This window comes from Aspergillus neoniger (genome assembly GCF_003184625.1).
Source record: "Aspergillus neoniger CBS 115656 unplaced genomic scaffold BO87scaffold_92, whole genome shotgun sequence".
NCBI classification, from domain to species: Eukaryota; Fungi; Ascomycota; class Eurotiomycetes; order Eurotiales; family Aspergillaceae; genus Aspergillus; species Aspergillus neoniger.
In genome coordinates this window covers 14,090-30,570 of record NW_020291220.1, presented here as the reverse complement: position 1 = coordinate 30,570, position 16,481 = coordinate 14,090, and the positions used below count along the sequence as shown (strand labels likewise).

Here is a 16,481-nt window from a genome sequence, read left to right as displayed (position 1 = left end):
CCCCCGCCCGCCATAACCAATTGCCATGACCTGAACTAAACTGAGCTGAACTGCCACAAAATTCTCTAGAACCCGAAGAACCCGACTCTGCCGTTCTTCCATCCTATTTCCTCTTCCGTTCTATTCCGTGGGGTTTATTTGAGTCATTATACATACATACATACCAGTTAGTACCAATTAACTACATTTTATTTTATTTTGTTTCGTTTCCTACTTTCCCTACAATTATTCTGTATACATACATACGTACATACATTACTTTATAATAATCACCATCATGAATAGTTATATACATACTTATGCTTACAATAAATCCTTCTTACTCGCTATGCGAAGTATAATCTCTCCCGGCTGGTATCCGATAAAATTTACAATTACTTACCTAACCCCCATTATTCACGGCAACTGGTCTACGAGAATACGAGCCTAGTTCTAGCAGATAAGAGAAGTATCCACTTGTCCGAAGTAAAAAGTAGTCTAATTTGGTGGGTTGTTCGAGAATAATTTCAGGCACGGGTCGTCGGCTTTGTGGTGTGGGCACTGCCTGCAGGGTCTGCTCTACTGGCGGACGGATGACCTCCGCCGATGAACGTATCCATTCAAGTACAGTGTAGGCACACAAATTCAGCCAGGCAACGCCATAAATTATATTGCTATGCTAATCATAATAATAACTAAGGTAATGAGGGGAAAAACTATGCATAATCCGTACATCGTATGTACACCCGCCCTTTCTCATTCTCATCTGCTCTGCAGGTGCTCTTACGCGGGCCTGCGCGACTTCGCATATATCACGTTCAGCGCGTATACACGAGAACTGCGGGTCAAAATATTATAGTACATTAGAAGAAATAGAGGGTATCGAGCGGAGTGAGAGCTTTTCAGTGCTCTTGCTCCTTCTTCTCCTCATAGGCCGGGGGCGCGGCAGGAGCATCGGAATCATCAGCGTCGAGCGCATTGAGCTGGTCTTCCTGGTCGTTGAGGTGGTGGTACACCAGCCAGAAGATGATACCGGCAACGAACGAGGCGCAAGCCAGACCCACGAACATCCACATGATGGCCGGGTCATAGGCAGCAGGGGTCAGTGCCTCGGCCAGAGCGGAACCAAAGGCGTTGGTGAGCAGGTACATGGACTGCACAAAGGACTTCATCGACGGAGGAGCCTTGGTGTAGGCATACTCCAATCCAGACACCGACGCGAAAATCTCGGACAGACCAATGAACACATAGGCAGGGGTCTGAATGGCAATGTGCACGTGGTTGCCGGTGGTGGACCCATCAACCTCCGAAGCAGCACATCCCGGGTGCTCGTAGCAGGGCCCAGCGGAGTAAATGAGGTGCTGGACAATGGCCGCGTACATCATCGCCAAGGAGGCCACAACGAAACCCAGGGAGATACGGGTGATCGGACGGAAGCGGATACGCAAGCGACGCAGCAGGGGGTAGATAAGGGTCTCCAGGACGGGGATGAAGACGATGATGGAGATCGGATCAAAGTTCTGCATCAAGTCGTTCGGGATTCCGTGACCTTCCATCTGACCGGCCTGGGTGACAAAGTTGCTGGAGAACTGGCCGTAAACAACCCAGTAGATCGGGTAGAAACAGAACACACGGCAAGCGACCAACGCACGCTTGAGCTCGTCGATGAAGTGATCATCCCAGGGGAGGTTGGTCCTTGTGCCGTTGTTGGCCGCCTGCCAGCTGGGCTTGGGGGCATCCATGTTGCGGTTGACAACCATGATCCACAGAGCCTTGAAGGCGTCGGTGATAATGGAGCCCTGGGGAGGGCGAACAACGTAGTACTTGCGGCCGAAGATGAGCACCATGGTACCCACGGCGAACATGCACAAGCAAAGCAGATAACCAGACCAGAAGCCAATGTACTTCTCCATGTAAGGAGTGGCCAACAGAGACAGCGATCCCACGTTGATACAGCCGTAGAAGATCATGTAAATGCGCTGAATCGTGAGGGAAGGGTCAATGACAACCCGCTCACCCTTCTTGGTGGTGGACATGGCCATCTTCTTGCGCTTGTACTGGTCGGCAATCAGAGGAGCAACGTTACTCTTGATACCACCCGTTCCCAGACCGATGATCAGGATAGACACGATGAAGCCACCAACACCGGCTCCATGGTGAAGAGCGGTCGGGATGGACGTGCAAACCAAGATGAGCAGACCGACCAAGTAGATGATACAGAAAACCACGATGGTCTTGTATTTACCGAGGTACTGATCAGCGACGATGGCACCGATGATGGGGGTAACTGGGGCAGATGTCAGCCAGCGATCCCGCGTATTTATGCAGTAGTAGACAAACCATAACACCAGAACTGGAAGAAAGTGGTGAGACCAGTGGCTCCTTGATGACCCATGCCTAGGGCACCACGTCCCTCACTTCCGTCCAGAGGACGATCAACGTAGTTCTGGAACATGCCAGACATTCCGTAGTAGGTGAAACGCTCGCACAGCTCGACAACGGCGACCAGCCATGCGGAGATGGGCAGATGCTCCGCAACATGGCGAAGAGTAGCGACTTCCTCAGCGTTGGGTTCTTCGCCGTCGGGGGTGGGACCGAGGGCCTTTTCGCTAGCCTCCGTGAATGCCGACTTTTCGTTCACAATCGATTCGGTGCCGTGGCCCTGTTGTTGCGGCCTGGGATATCCATTAGTATGGGGATGAGGGGGAGCGAAATTCGAGTGAGCTGTGACGGAATGGTGACTCACGAGTCACCGACACGGGAGATGGACAAGCCCACAGGAAGGGTAAAAATCAAACACAAATAGGGTAGTGGACACTTACTGAGTGATCTCAGCCTCATGATCTCCAGACATCTTTGCGGGACCAGGCAGGAAAATCCCAAGGGCGAGTGGGAGGAGTTGAGCGCAGATTTTCCTCTGGAAAGATGAGAGGCACGAGATACTCGCGAGGGAAACGGCGCACACCTTATATCTCCTGGTGGTGGGAGATATAGAGAGGTAGCCGAAGCGGGACCGTTCCTGACCCTGGGACCAATGGCCACCAGGACAGGGCCCGGTTTGTGGTCAAGTGAGAATCTGAATCATTATAACCGAGGAAAGAGTCCGGGCGCAACCCAGAGCCCGGAGGCAACAATCGATATGACAATAATTGACAAGCAGCGTTAAGCATCAGCCGAGATGGCGAAAGATGGCGGTGATTGGCCCATCGCCCGCAGAGCCCGGCGACATCTTGGGACGCCAAGAAGTCGGAGTTTGCCGGTGAGAGGCCGAATTCCTTCCAGAGTTTCCACTCCCTCGTGGCTTCCCCTCACCATATTTTTTCCCAATTTTCTGCGTCTCCTCGTCCCTGTTCGCGTTTGTCCATGATGATCGACAAGAGTGCTTCAATCCTCAAAGATCCGTCAATAAGCGAAATCCCTTGCCTCCATGCAAGCCTCCCAAATCAATTGGCATGCGGAATGGCCTCCGCAACAAAATTTCCACCGTTTTGTCTGACGCCAAGCAGGACCAGGACTAAATCGTTCGTGCCGTCGGTAGGACCACCAGATGCGGAACATGTTAGGTAACATAAATCATTAAGCTGCTAACATGCAGATAAGTCTGGCGTGTCTCATTCGTAGTCCGGCGGAGTACGACTCTCCCTCCGTCGATGTTCTCGCAGGGCGCAAAGGGGGCGCGCGCATGGTCGGCTCATTGTGTGCAATTTCCCCCGCTCATGCGACAGACGATCAGCAGCAGACGGTTGCAACGTCGGGCTTCCCCGCGCCGTGGTTGACTCGATGCATGATTCTGTATGGAGCGCATGTAGATTGGGACCCATCAGTCCATTGTCCTTCCCTGATAACCGTAGGATGTAGCGTGTCTTGGCCACAGCTGTGCTTATCTCCCTCGATTCCTGTCGGATGTCCGGTGGAAGAACGTGGCAAGTGAGGCAATTGAGGCAATTGTGCTATTCGATCATGATGGTGGAAAGGATGGGATCATAACTGTAACCTGGGGAATTAGTTCATTAGACATCCATTGAGGTATGCAGTCCAGGATGTACAAGCTATGAGCATGGTCGCAATGGCCTCAGAAGATGCGACTGCTGGTGCTCATGGCGCGACAGTAGAGACAGACTCTCGAGACATTCCTAATTGGGGGTGGAGTTCATAGCCGACCGGCTCAAGCCGCCCAGAATAGGTCAGAGGCGGAGTTGCCTGGACTGATCATCCGGGCTATCGTATGGAGTAGTGGCCATCAGGCAATCTCTGGGGTTGGATTTCTAATGCACTTCCCAGAGTACTTCAACTCTCTGCTGTTAAGAGTAAGTGAACAACATCACTTGTGTCTGGTGAAAGGGGAGGAAAAAAGCAGGCAGCAGGCAGCAGAGCGCGGAAGGAGCGAGCCCCGTTCAGGTTAAGTATCTTAAACCCCTCCTAAGTCCGACTTCGCCCTCCCAACAACCGCTGATTCGTCATCCGCTGGCTTTGACCTTTTCCGCCCATATTGACCGATGGACAGCCAACGATATCTCCGAACCTGCTGTGATTGCCCTTGCAGTGTCTTCTTATCTGGCCAATACCAGGCACTAGACTCCAATGACTCCGATCTCCGTCCGACCTGGTGTCACAATTAAGCTTAGTCTGGATGACGTGCTTATCAATCTCGAAGCTTGAGCCGGCGATTGGGTGCATTGCATTCAGGCTGGCGAAGCGAAAGGCGATCTTAATATATGTCAAGATCCGTTACCGACTTGGGTTTAATGACTCGACACTAAGAGCACCTGCAGCAGTGCAGTTCGGCTCCAAGACAATCATTCTCCGCACGCGGCTGGTCGCCTACACGGGCTTGGCTTGAGAAGAAATAGCAGGAGGAAGACGCGACCATAGCGATCTTCAATATGCCTTTGACTCATAGTTGAGTGTGAGGGGATCTTCAGTCCAAGAGGTCCTTCGGCTCGTACTTGACCTTGGGAGTCATTCAAATTTACAGTCTAGCAACCCCCGATGCCGCAACACATCAGCCGGGAGCCAAGCCATCTGGATTCGAGGCTCTTCAATCAGAGTGTTTGAGATGCTGTGTACGGCAGCCTATTGGGCATCAAGCAACGCTTTATTGCTCTTAAAGTAGGCGATCATTCTTGTCCTGCTCCACAACTCCACACATCGGTGCGAAATACGAGACTGTGAGTCAACACCGTCTTTTCATTTACTAAGGAACTATAATACAGAGTCATGCATACTTGGAAGCATCTCATTGAAGGGAATAGCGTTCAAACGCTAAATATAGCGGGGATATCTCGGTGTTATTCCGTCGCAGGTGGAGAGTACCTTGAGGCTGCAACGGCTGGGCAGGGCGCCGCAGCGCATTCAGCTATACACTTCTTACATCTATCTATTAAGAACAGAAAGAGGCAGAAGAGATGGCATATGATCAAAAGGGAAGGAGTATCCCAATAGCAATTAAAGGCCACATGGCTTATTAGCATGGCTTATTAGCCGGGGAGAAGCAGGATGTCCCCGGCTCGGACTCGAACCGAAGCCATATCCCAAGTATAATGATTGGGACGAGAAAATGGGTATAACTGAAGCTCTGACCAGTGAGCTGCAGGGTTTGACTCCACTTTTCACCTATATTGGCTAGTGTGCTACGGACAGAAGCTACCTTATTGAGGCCGGTCACCGAGCAGTTGAGTCTCAACTTGAGACGCGTACTCAGAATTGGCCTCAAACCGTCATGAACATTGTCCGTAGAGGAATGAACGGATAAAAGCATGATGACCCTGGGTAGGGAAGAGAGGGAGGAGAGTCGGTACCACGGCACCACCTGGTACGGATTGGTGTAGGAATAAAAATGTGCCTCTGGCACCGGGAGCAGCGGGAAGCTTCGGACAAACTCCATGAATGACTCAGGAATACTATCTATCCATGGAACAAGAAACAGAATTTGACTGTTACTTGATTGGCTATTGGAAAAACCATAGTAAGTAAGTAGTGTGCGCCCCCGACAACAATGAAAAAAAGAAAAACGGAAAAACAAGTGCCCCCACGCGGGATTGAACCGCGGACCTCTTCATGGCAGTATTTGGAATACGAGTGAAGCGCTCTACCACTGAGCTACAAGGGCTGACTTGTTGTAAAACGCCTCTCAACATTAATCTATAGCCTGCATAGCCTAGTTATAGTACGTACTAGTAGTGACTAACTTATTTGACGCTGGTAGATAGTACGCCCCAGATATATATATCTTTGGTAAGGGTAGGAAGGGGTAGGAGAGAGACTAGTACTTCATGACGCAACGTCACGCAATTACCGGGAAAACATCATCTACGGGTAAAAAAGTGTTCTAGCAGTGTCACCGTTACGTTAATTCATCTTCATAAGAAATAGTAAGTAGGAGTTCAACACAATATCATAACTACTAGTTGAAGTGTGGAGGATGCTATCACCAACTAAACGGAGCAGTTACTACATCCTTTCATCCCCGCCCCCGCCTTTCTCCCCAACCAGACCAAAAATAAAAAAATAAAAATTTTAAATAAAAAGCCAAGTAAGCATTTATTCACTATATTTATTTTGCGAAACACATGATTGAACACCATTGCAATGACTTCACCCCCACTAACTGTGTAATATTCACCAGCAAGACCTTCCACCATCTGGCTCGGAATTACCCCGATGCAAAGTATGCGGGTTGAGGAATTTCAACTTCATTTGCCTCTGAAATGTCCAATTCCACTCAGACTGCCCATGAAGTCAATATCGGGATGGAAGTTCCTGACTACAATATTGTGCCTTGCCATGTAATTATAGAAGAAGACCGACAGCGATCATGTATGCATTGGCCAATAGCCCTTCGAGCCAACAAGCAAGAAAAACCTCACAATGCATGGAAACAACCGTTCTTTTCCGTTCCTGCCTCGACGCGTCCCAGTTGATCTGGGAAAACACAAGAAGGACACCCCGCGTGCAACTTCTTCTTAGTTAGCGTAGGCAATGTATCACTGCTCTTTCGAGGTTGTCTTGCTCTGCATGAATTTGCTAGCACAATAGATCTAAGCTGTACCATCCTGTTCTGCTTCCAGACAGACAATCTTGATATGTAGTCCCCAAATTAGCGGCCTTTAATGTGTAGGCAGGTTTTTCTCTGATGCGCCAAGCACAACTATCGTTGATACCAATCCTCTGTTTTTCCCGGGCAAGCTGCTATATCTTGCCATCTTTCCGAAGACATGGGCGAATGGGCAGTGAGAAATTCGGCGATTGCTTTCAACCCGTTGTTCTGCTTATTGGAAAACTTCTCAGAGCCCGCGCAGACCAATTTAGCCCAAGGCCCTCCAAGGACGATCGGTATTTCGTGAGTCTACCGGAACAGAGGCTCTTAATCCTAAGCGAAGTTGGTAAACCATCTCCAGAAGACTGATGGATCCCTTCAGGAGACGTAATCAAGCCGGTCAAGATTCGTTACCGAGATCGCGCACCGGATGATTTTTGTCGCCAGTGAGCAATTGGTGAGCCTCATCTCTCACATCATCCATACTCGTATATTCGCCCCGCCAGCACTTCTTGATTATTGCTCCAAAGAGAACATGATCAGCATTTGGGAATGAGTCTGGTTCGGGCCAACACAAATCAGGGTTTTCGGGGCTGAAGAAATAGTATTTATGGACGCGCCAGTATGCAATAGAGTAGAGAACCCAACCAAGGTGAAGTATCTCAATCAGGACATTTACGTCGTTTTCATTTGCCGAAGTCACATCAATATCAAGTGGTAATAAAATAGATTGTCCAAAGTCAGAAAGCTTAAGCTGTCCATCCAGCACTAAGATATTGCGAAGAGCGATATCATCCACATATACCTTGCAAGAGTGAACATGTGCGAAGGTGTTGATAATACTCCAGATCCAGCTCGTTTTCAGGGAGTTATCGTGTTCTGGATAGGTCTCTAGATAAGTTTCAAGATTTTCTTGTGCAAGGGCTAGTTCAATTCCATATTGGGATGTCTGGAAGCAAGAAATAATCCCTTTGTGACTGCCCAGGCGCTGGAAGACTTGGATCTCATTATCCAGGGTTTGCTGGTTTATTTGGTTCATGTATTCCACATCCTCGCGGTTTTGAAGACACCCAGGTTGATATTGCTTTGCTTTCTTCACAGCACGGTCTTCCCCAAGCTTGTGAATGATCCCAGTCATGCCATTTCCAATTACTGGGAGACCGAGATAAGGGTCATGGGAAATGGGAGAAGGTAAAGTATTGCTAGATCGTCCGGGAATATGCGTGCATTCCATTTTGCCAATTCGAGTTTGGGGATTGTGATCCTGACCCTCTGCTCGAAGAATTTGCACATGGGGAGACGGCCCAGCTTCCATTTCGTTTGTTTGACAGGTGTTGGGGGTATCGATCTGTAACGGTGCAATATTCTGGAAGAACAACTTAGCAAGGGACTACAAAGAGAATGCAGCCGAACTTACCTTTGACTCGTCCGACTCCGTAGCTGCAGGATGCCAAATAACATCATAGAGCCATGTACGGATTACTGAAAGTATCATGAGTATTATTGGAAAGTGCGGAAAGCGAACATGGAGAAAGAAGGTGGAGAAGTGTACGATGAGCTGGTAGGAGAAACGGCGGGCCTTTCGAAGGGATGGAGTAACATAGCAATTGCGGGCCGGTCTCTAACCTAGTTGGGCAATGGGTTCGTTACTAAGTACATCCGGCGTCTTGGAGTTTCATCACCATTGCCCTCTACTACCACTTACTACTTCTAAGATTGGCTCCATACATGCGAAATTAAATAACTTTTAACATTATAGATCGTTGTACTCGACTCTGCGCTCAGAATGTAGCATAAGAAGCCATTAATCAATCGCTTATCACCCATTCTAGCAACAGCTTCTCATAATACATGCATTCTAAAACTCCAGTAAGTGCACCATATATATGATACGTCACATCCCATGTCTTGCGTATGCTTCATTTAGAAAAAGATCCAACAAAGCGCCCTTCTTTTTTTCCCCTTTGGAGAGGTCTTCAAAAGTAACACCCACTTAGCTCCGTTCGGAACGCACTAGATCTTATACTTCAAGACCTTTCCAGTCTTCGCCAACCTAGCCGCACAGAGCAGACAGAACCCGACGAGCATCGAGCACGCCGCGAAGAGCTGCGCATATACATAGCGGCCATTGTCTCTCGTGATCAGAACACCGGCGATAGGAGGACCTGTCAACACGGCGAAACTGACGATTGTCTACACCCATGTTAGTCACCAAATTCACCCTTCCTTGCAAGTGGTTGAATAAGGGAGGGAAACTCACAAAAATCATCCCCATTCTGACACCCGCTTTCTGCAAATCAGTCGTCAGACTACTCAACGTAGCCGGAAACATTCCCTGCAAACCATTTCCTACAATACCATAAACAACCGTCCATGCATAAAGCCCCGAGATAGACGTAACGCCAATCATGGCAAAAGCGCAAATAATCGAGAACAAGGTAACCACAATAAGAATATTCATCGGCCCGGTATACCGATCAGCCAGGTACGCAGGGACCGGACGACCTATAATCCCCAGACCATTCAGAATAAGAGTAAAGGTGAGCGACTCCTCCTGAGAGATGTTGATAATCGCAACACCAAACGAACTCAGATAGTAAAAAGCGAAATAAACACCCCAGAAGGTCAAGAAGATGCCGACCGCAAACAAGGTGTATGATGGTTCCTTGAAAGCAGCGAGCTCAATGAGAGGACCTGTTTTCCGAGGGGGCACTCTCGGTCTGGCTAGGATGTTGCAGATGATTAGACAGGCTAGGGTGAAGAAGCCGAAGACTCGCATCGTCCACCCGTAGCCGATCTGTGGGATCAGGTGCTGGAACATGACGGTGAAGATTAGACCTCCTGTGGCGCTGCCGCAGGCGCAGATGCCGACGGCGAGCATCTTCCGCTTTGCGAAGTAGGTGGATGTTACTGAGAGGGCTGGACAGAATAGACATCCGTTGCCGATTCCGCAGCAGATTCCTTGCGCGAGGAATATTTGGTAGTATTCGGTTGATATGGAGGCCATGAACATGCCGAGGACGCTGAGGATGGTCCCGACCACTGTAGTAATTAGCATATATCTTGAATAGCGGGGATGTCATAGTTTGGAAGCTATAAACTCGAGATGCATCTGCGGAGAAGAAGTAAACTCACCAAAAACCGGCCGAAAGTAACCCGCATCAGTGAACCTCCCCGTAAAAGTACCTATAAAGAAGACAATAAAGACCTGAACGCTTCCAATCCACGAAACATCCGAATCCGAGCGATTAAGAAAGTCGACATAATACGTCTGAAAGATACCAAACGAATTCATATAGCCCCTGGTCCTATCTCAGCATACTTTTCACGATACGGCCAGCACAAAGTGTAACCACGCTCCTGGACGAACCAATTGAGCTTTCACACGTGCAAAAGCAACGCATTAAAACCTACCAGGTATTCATAATAATCAAGTGTCCCACTAGGACCTGTGTCCATGCGAGAGCTCCGCCGTCTGGGGGAGGACCGGGGTCTTTCCAACTAGCGACGCTTTGCGATTTTGAGAGTATCCCCCATTTTTTCTCTTTGATGGTTTCATTGTTGATTGTCTTTTCGTCGAACTCGGTTATAGCTTCTGGGTATGCTTCGACACTGCTATTGTCGGTCATGTTGGTGGTGTTGGTGAGTGGTGCCGGCGGGTTGGTTATTAGAATAATATAGGTATGATAGTCGCAATTGGATCGCAAATTGATTGATTATTTGGTAGAAAGGTAATTAAACACACCTACAATGTAATTGATTAGCACGAACGGTTTAAGAACGCAAATGAACATACCTATTATTTGCATATATTGCATCTCTGAAAAGAATTGGCCGTCACAATTGCATAGTTATAACAGAACAAAGACATGCAGACAAGAGAGTGATTTCCCAGTCATAAAGATAAAAAAAAACAAAATGATTCAATAATAGTGGTCTTAATGCGGCGTGGCGAGGAATATTTCCTCGTAGTCCGGTTTCGGACTAGTCCATGTTACAGGGCGCGGAGATGAAAGAATTTCCTGAAGAAGCAAGTCAGCAGAGACGCTTGGATCCGAAGCAAATTGACGGTGAAGTGCCTAGACTTGGTTACCCTAAGATCGACTAAGATATAGTCTCCAGACACTAAGATAAGTCTAGACACGTCACCGTAATCGGGGTGGGGCATGTATCTGCTGGTTTCCCCGATGTTACTCTACCATCCCACTCCATACACTAAGACTGCGGACAAAGTACTTCAGATAGCATCTTGCCACGATAAGCACTAACCTGTCGATCGACAGTAACAGGGAATCAAAAGGTACAGAAAAGGGCTTAATTGAGGGGTAATGTGAACAGGGATCAGGTACCAGGTCCAAGCTCAACTGATAAGGGTATTGTGCTCTAATAAAATGGGCAAATGCCCTGGTGTATACCTCCGTAGTAAGGACACCTCTTCTTGTCTCTTGTGAACATAGCACATCCATACTCTCTGATTATTTGACTATTAGCAATGGCCTCGCCACAAACCATCTACCTCGCCGTCAGTCAGGCACACACCCTCGCCAGCACCCCGGAGACTGTTCAGGCCTTGTCCCAGCAATGTCGGCAAGCAGCCAAGCAGACCCCATCACCCGATCTGATTCTCTTTCCGGAAGCTTACATTGGGGGCTATCCTCGTGGGGCGACCTTTGGAGCCAAGGTGGGATCTCGAGACGATGAAGGCAGAGAACAATACCTGAACTACTTCAAGGATGCGGTGGATCTGGGCGATACGCCTGAAGGAGCGGGGGAGAAGTGGGTGAGAAGGGAATTGGAGGGGCAGGACGGGAGTGGAAGTGGAGTCCGAAGGGGCGATGGAGTCCGCGAGGAGTTGGAACTAGTTGCTCGCGAGACGGGTATCTTCATCGTCACTGGATTGGTTGAGAGGGCTGGAGGGACTCTTTATTGTGCGGTAGTTTATGTCTGTCCTAAGCTGGGAGGTGAGTATCCGCATGTACTCTTGATGTGGAGTGTGGAAGCTGACATGATGCTATTATCTACACAGTGATTGGCAAGCGGAGAAAGGTCATGCCGGTAAGTATACCTCTTTGTATTGATATGGTATTAGGCTGACCAGCACTAGACAGGAAGTGAGCGTCTGGTTTGGGGCCAGGGACAGCCCTCTTCGCTCCGTGCTGTGACAACCACCATCAAAGGCGTGAAACTTACCCTAGCAGCTGCTATCTGCTGGGAAAACTACATGCCGCTGTTGAGGCACTCCCTCTACAGTCAGAATGTCAATCTCTATCTAGCCCCTACAGCCGATCAGCGTGACGCTTGGGCCCCTCTCATGAGAACCATTGCCTGCGAGGGTAGATGTTTCGTCTTGAGTGCCAACCAATGCCACAGGAAGAAGGACCAACCTGCTTGGGTTTATGGGGAAAAGTCCGAAAGTGAGGAATTTGCCACCAGAGGGGGTTCTTGCATTGTAGCTCCAAGTGGAGATATGCTGAAAGGACCGCTGTGGGAGGAAGTAGATGGCATGATGATGGTGGGGGTGGATTTTGATGATTGTCTGAGATACAGATTGGATTCGGATGCTGCTGGAAGTTATTCGAGGTATGCAAGTGTCCTGCTGGTTGTTAGTGTATGCTAATGTGGTTGAGCAGAAACGACTCGTTCAAGTTGATTGTGAATGGACTTGATATCAGTCCTCCTCTTTAGAGGGCAAGTATGATACTTAGCTTACTTGAACAATACACGTCTGTGATACTGTATTTGCATCCAGAATACACATTTGAAAAACATGTAATCTAATGTTTGAGACCCAGACTCTACATTCCACAAAGTATAGTTTCTATCTATTACTGGTGGCTGTTCTATAACTGTGTTTCTCGTAACAAACATCCAAAATAGTCTTAAGCTCATACTGCATAACACCGATTACCCTTCTATCCCCTGCACCATCAATGCATGCCTCCCAAGTCTATATACCCAACCCACTCAACACTATACAACAGTATACGAAACCCGACTAACCCCCTTCGACCTCGAAATCTTCTTCACCTCAATCCTCCCAACCAAACTACAATCCGTAACATGCGTCCCTCCACAAGGGTAACTCCCCAGCCCCTCCATCTCCACGACTCTGCCCAGCGTCTCCCCTTCTGGCAACGCAAACCCCTCCGCAACAAAGCACTTCTCCATCAACTCCTCCATGGACCACCAATGAATCCTAACAGGACTCGCGGACTTTACGAACTCATCTGTCTTTGCCTGAATAAGCTCCTTATGCTTCCCCTCCAACGTGCCCTCAAATGAAACCGACGCCGACCCCGGATAATGCGACGCCTTCGACTCCTTCACTGGAGGAAGCACACCCTCGCGACACAGCGCATGAATCGCCAAACTCATAACATGTCCAGCAGTATGGAGCCGAGAGTGTAGGTTCCGCTTCTCAGCGTCCACGTGCTGCTGGACTTCCTCTCCGGAATCAAACTGCGTAGTCCCGACCGGGACGAAGCGGCCCAAGTGCAGGATCTGATTGCCCTGGGCTGGTTGGCGGACGGATTTCACTTCGAAGATGGAAGCTGCTTTGGGCGCTACCTCCGTGGTCATAGTTCCCGTGTCTGAAGGCTGGCCACCGCCTTGGACGTGGAAGATCGTGGAGTCTGTCACCACGGCATGCTCGATTTCTGGGGAGTCTTTGGCGAGAGCTTGGTCTGCCTCTGGGAGGTTGGAGACTGGGATTATGGAGAGAATTTTGGCCCCATGGAGCAGCAGCTGTCCGTCTTGTTGGTAGATGAGTTTTGTGGATTCGGACATCTATTCATTTGTTAGGTTGGGGCCCCGGATTATGCTGACTAGGAGGTTTAGACGTACTGTGATTGGGCTAGATCTGCCGATGCGATGTTGGGTGCAGTAGAGTCTTTGGGAGGGCACACGCTGGGATAAAGATAGTCAGAATCGTAGCTGACGGTGCATTTGTGTATAAATAATACCCAAAAATTATGGTAGATTTAGAAGATAGGTGGTGGAGTAGTGGGTGCTGAGCAGGGTATATGTACCTGATAGACGGGGGTGGTCCGAGCTTCTGGCTAATGTAACAACCAGTCCTTGTCACTGTCAGGGCGTGTCCGCGCTAATGTATGTAAGATTTGTAACAAATCATTATCGGTTTGGTCACACTTTCATTGTAACCATAAAGAGGCAAATAACGAAATACATTTTTTCTCTGAAAGCTATAGCGAAAGGTTTTATTACGAAAAAAATCTCTGAACTAAACAACATCCCTTTTTCATACTCGTTATACTCTAATGAAACTAAATCCGCGATAGCAATTCCTGCCCCTGTTCCCATTGGTCCCGATCCCTGATATACCGCGGATTTTTCGCCACAATGGAGCAAGGCAAGAAACGCGAATGGTCAATGTTGTAAGTTATGCTCCCACTGACACCATCCAAAGCGGCAACAATAGCGGCTTCGCACATGGTATGACACCGATGACCCCAGCGACCGGCAATCGCCTCCCGGATCCATTTCTGCTCCAGCTGCTGCTTCAACTCCAGCGTGTCTGTCTCCAGCGTAGCAAGCTCGAGGTGCCGAAGCGCATCCATAATGATCGCAGCGGCCGGTGCCTCGCGAATCTCCAATGCCTTGTCGTCGGTCGAAAGAAACTCGAGCCCGACGAATCGGCCATGACCGAACTTGCCTACCTCCTTGTTTAGGAGGGCAATGGCGTCGATAAGGGGGAGCTCGTCGCCGTTTATGGAGGAGAGGTTGCCGTTCTCGAAGCTCAGGGTGAGCTTCTCGGGGGCGTAGTCACCGCTGCGCCGCGTCCATTCGTAGGCTTCTTCGGGGATGTTGAAACCCTCTGGGTCGCCTAGCGGACCGTCTTCAAATTCTCGACACCATAGGTTCTCGTCGCCGCTTAGCTTGCGCTCAGCCATGATGGACAGTCCGGCTGCGGATAGCTCAGATGCTTTCTTCTCGCGCGAGGTCACGGAGTGGACGTAAGGGCTTCCGAATTTGCCAGAGAAGTCGTAGAGACGAATGCAGTTGTTCAGTCGGGGAAGACTGTTCTGCGAGAGGTTTGCAGTGTGGAGAAGCAAGCCTGCATTCACGGAATTGGCGTAGTCTGTGATCAGACGAGCGATGACCGGACGGGTGATGGAGCTACTGATGGGAAACATGCGCATGTATGATGCGTGAGCGCGAATGGCTGGCATGACTCCATCTTTGACGAACAGCTCGCGACCATCGAGACACTTGAACGAAGCTCCAAAGTGAGCAGCGTGTTTGGTAAGTCCTGCCTCGTCTACAGGAGCTCCAACATCTACCGCGACGGCATGGATGTTGGTGTAGCCAAGCTGCTGGAGCTTGAGGAGCAGGTAGGTGCTGTCCAGACCACCGCTGAACATAGTGACAACCGGTGCATCTTTCTTGTCGAAGTCTGCAAGGTGACCAAAGCTTTCAATGGGCCGCCGTTCTTGATGGGAACGGACCAGCGCGGCCTGGGCCGTGACGGCATCAATGGCACCTCCGTGACCGTTGGATTGTACAGTCATTGTGTTGAGGTAGGTGATAAAAGAAACAAGAGGTAAACGGAAAAAAGAATGAAGAATGACTTGGACCTTGTTGTTGAGGTTGCGATGTCTAACAATAACTGGAGGTTTATATCACTACCATGATGGGTAATTATACTATCGCGGGACGTACTTTTCTCATACAGCCATCACTCTTACACTTCACATTTAGTCACCCTAGCCAATTCCCTTTTCTCTATTAGCTGCATCAGAATACGAGTCTCCTCATCTCAACAAGTCCAGATCTTCGGCGATGGCAATATGCAGCAAGCATCTAGGCTTCATCATCATCTGCAGGCGCTGTAGCCTCTCACTAGCAGATGTAACCCATAATACGGACATTGCCGTCTCCAGGTGAATACCGTTTCGTGCTATACAACCGTGCTAAATCTGGGGGCCGTTTCACTGCAGAGAAGTGGAGCAGGAGATCTAGCCCGTTACTAGCTGATCCCCAGTCATATTAATATGAGGTATATACAGTGCACCGACATCGGGTTCATCCCGGCACTTACAGGATCGATTTACGTGTTCGGCTTTTTAGCTGCTAAAATGCCCTGATAGGAATTATCAGGTGATGCATGTGATGTGGGGAAAGAAATGCAGGGGGTGAATAGCTTATACATAGCCTCATCAATGGGGTTAATATGTTGTGTTTTTTATGAAGAGTAAGCCCTAAACTGCTTCGGGTGATGTTGGTTGTGGCGATAGTTGTGGGGTAGGACGGCTACAAGCGCGGACTACTGTTGCCGAGAGGTATCTAGATTGAGTCTGAAGAATCAAAATACTATTACCTGCTTTCCTCGTTGATACACTTATTGTCAACTAATTATGCATGCCTTTAGAGATGTCGGCTCTATCCGCCTATCATTGCCTTGAATTTCTAAGCTAGAGGTCTTCCGGGCAAAAGCACCAACTACATG

At 49.1% G+C, this 16,481-nt stretch overlaps 6 protein-coding genes and 1 non-coding gene across 7 annotated transcripts; 2 read left to right on the top strand and 5 right to left on the bottom strand.

Moving 5' to 3' along the window:
- Nucleotides 1-747: 747 nt before the first annotated feature.
- On the bottom strand, nucleotides 748-2,995 carry BO87DRAFT_242803 (peptide MFS transporter). Its single transcript, XM_025618849.1, has 3 exons — nucleotides 2,802-2,995; nucleotides 2,320-2,654; nucleotides 748-2,266 (listed from the first exon to the last, which is right to left on the bottom strand). Exons 1-3 carry the CDS (start codon nucleotides 2,831-2,833, stop codon nucleotides 882-884), a joined length of 1,752 nt encoding a protein of 583 aa, XP_025473660.1. The 5' UTR covers nucleotides 2,834-2,995; the 3' UTR covers nucleotides 748-881.
- Nucleotides 2,996-3,157: 162 nt separating this feature from the next.
- BO87DRAFT_392127 (uncharacterized protein) lies at nucleotides 3,158-4,554 on the top strand (the record flags this gene model as incomplete). Its single annotated transcript, XM_025624987.1, has 5 exons — nucleotides 3,158-3,238; nucleotides 3,575-3,784; nucleotides 3,994-4,005; nucleotides 4,092-4,286; nucleotides 4,321-4,554. The coding sequence occupies 5 exons, from the start codon at nucleotides 3,158-3,160 to the stop codon at nucleotides 4,552-4,554; spliced, it is 732 nt and encodes a 243-aa protein (XP_025473659.1).
- A 1,448-nt stretch (nucleotides 4,555-6,002) lies between these two features.
- BO87DRAFT_t284 lies at nucleotides 6,003-6,088 on the bottom strand. Its single transcript has one exon. It is a non-coding gene; the product is annotated as a tRNA-Thr (tRNA).
- Nucleotides 6,089-7,415: 1,327 nt separating this feature from the next.
- On the bottom strand, nucleotides 7,416-8,510 carry BO87DRAFT_402470 (uncharacterized protein; the record flags this gene model as incomplete). The annotated part of the gene is made up of 2 exons (XM_025625690.1): nucleotides 7,416-8,381; nucleotides 8,433-8,510. The coding sequence occupies 2 exons, from the start codon at nucleotides 8,508-8,510 to the stop codon at nucleotides 7,416-7,418; spliced, it is 1,044 nt and encodes a 347-aa protein (XP_025473658.1).
- A 225-nt stretch (nucleotides 8,511-8,735) lies between these two features.
- BO87DRAFT_371514 (MFS monocarboxylate transporter) lies at nucleotides 8,736-11,073 on the bottom strand. The gene is made up of 5 exons (XM_025622075.1): nucleotides 10,812-11,073; nucleotides 10,430-10,760; nucleotides 10,151-10,317; nucleotides 9,276-10,057; nucleotides 8,736-9,208 (listed from the first exon to the last, which is right to left on the bottom strand). The coding sequence occupies exons 2-5, from the start codon at nucleotides 10,642-10,644 to the stop codon at nucleotides 9,029-9,031; spliced, it is 1,344 nt and encodes a 447-aa protein (XP_025473657.1). The 5' UTR covers nucleotides 10,645-10,760; nucleotides 10,812-11,073; the 3' UTR covers nucleotides 8,736-9,028.
- Nucleotides 11,074-11,237: 164 nt separating this feature from the next.
- Nucleotides 11,238-12,753, top strand: BO87DRAFT_381503 (hydrolase). The gene is made up of 4 exons (XM_025624547.1): nucleotides 11,238-11,976; nucleotides 12,042-12,070; nucleotides 12,120-12,595; nucleotides 12,646-12,753. The coding sequence occupies exons 1-4, from the start codon at nucleotides 11,508-11,510 to the stop codon at nucleotides 12,698-12,700; spliced, it is 1,029 nt and encodes a 342-aa protein (XP_025473656.1). The 5' UTR covers nucleotides 11,238-11,507; the 3' UTR covers nucleotides 12,701-12,753.
- A 16-nt stretch (nucleotides 12,754-12,769) lies between these two features.
- BO87DRAFT_347232 (putative alanine--tRNA ligase) lies at nucleotides 12,770-15,714 on the bottom strand. Its single transcript, XM_025620928.1, has 3 exons — nucleotides 14,431-15,714; nucleotides 13,859-13,921; nucleotides 12,770-13,801 (listed from the first exon to the last, which is right to left on the bottom strand). The coding sequence occupies exons 1-3, from the start codon at nucleotides 15,541-15,543 to the stop codon at nucleotides 12,986-12,988; spliced, it is 1,992 nt and encodes a 663-aa protein (XP_025473655.1). The 5' UTR covers nucleotides 15,544-15,714; the 3' UTR covers nucleotides 12,770-12,985.
- Nucleotides 15,715-16,481: the final 767 nt, after the last annotated feature.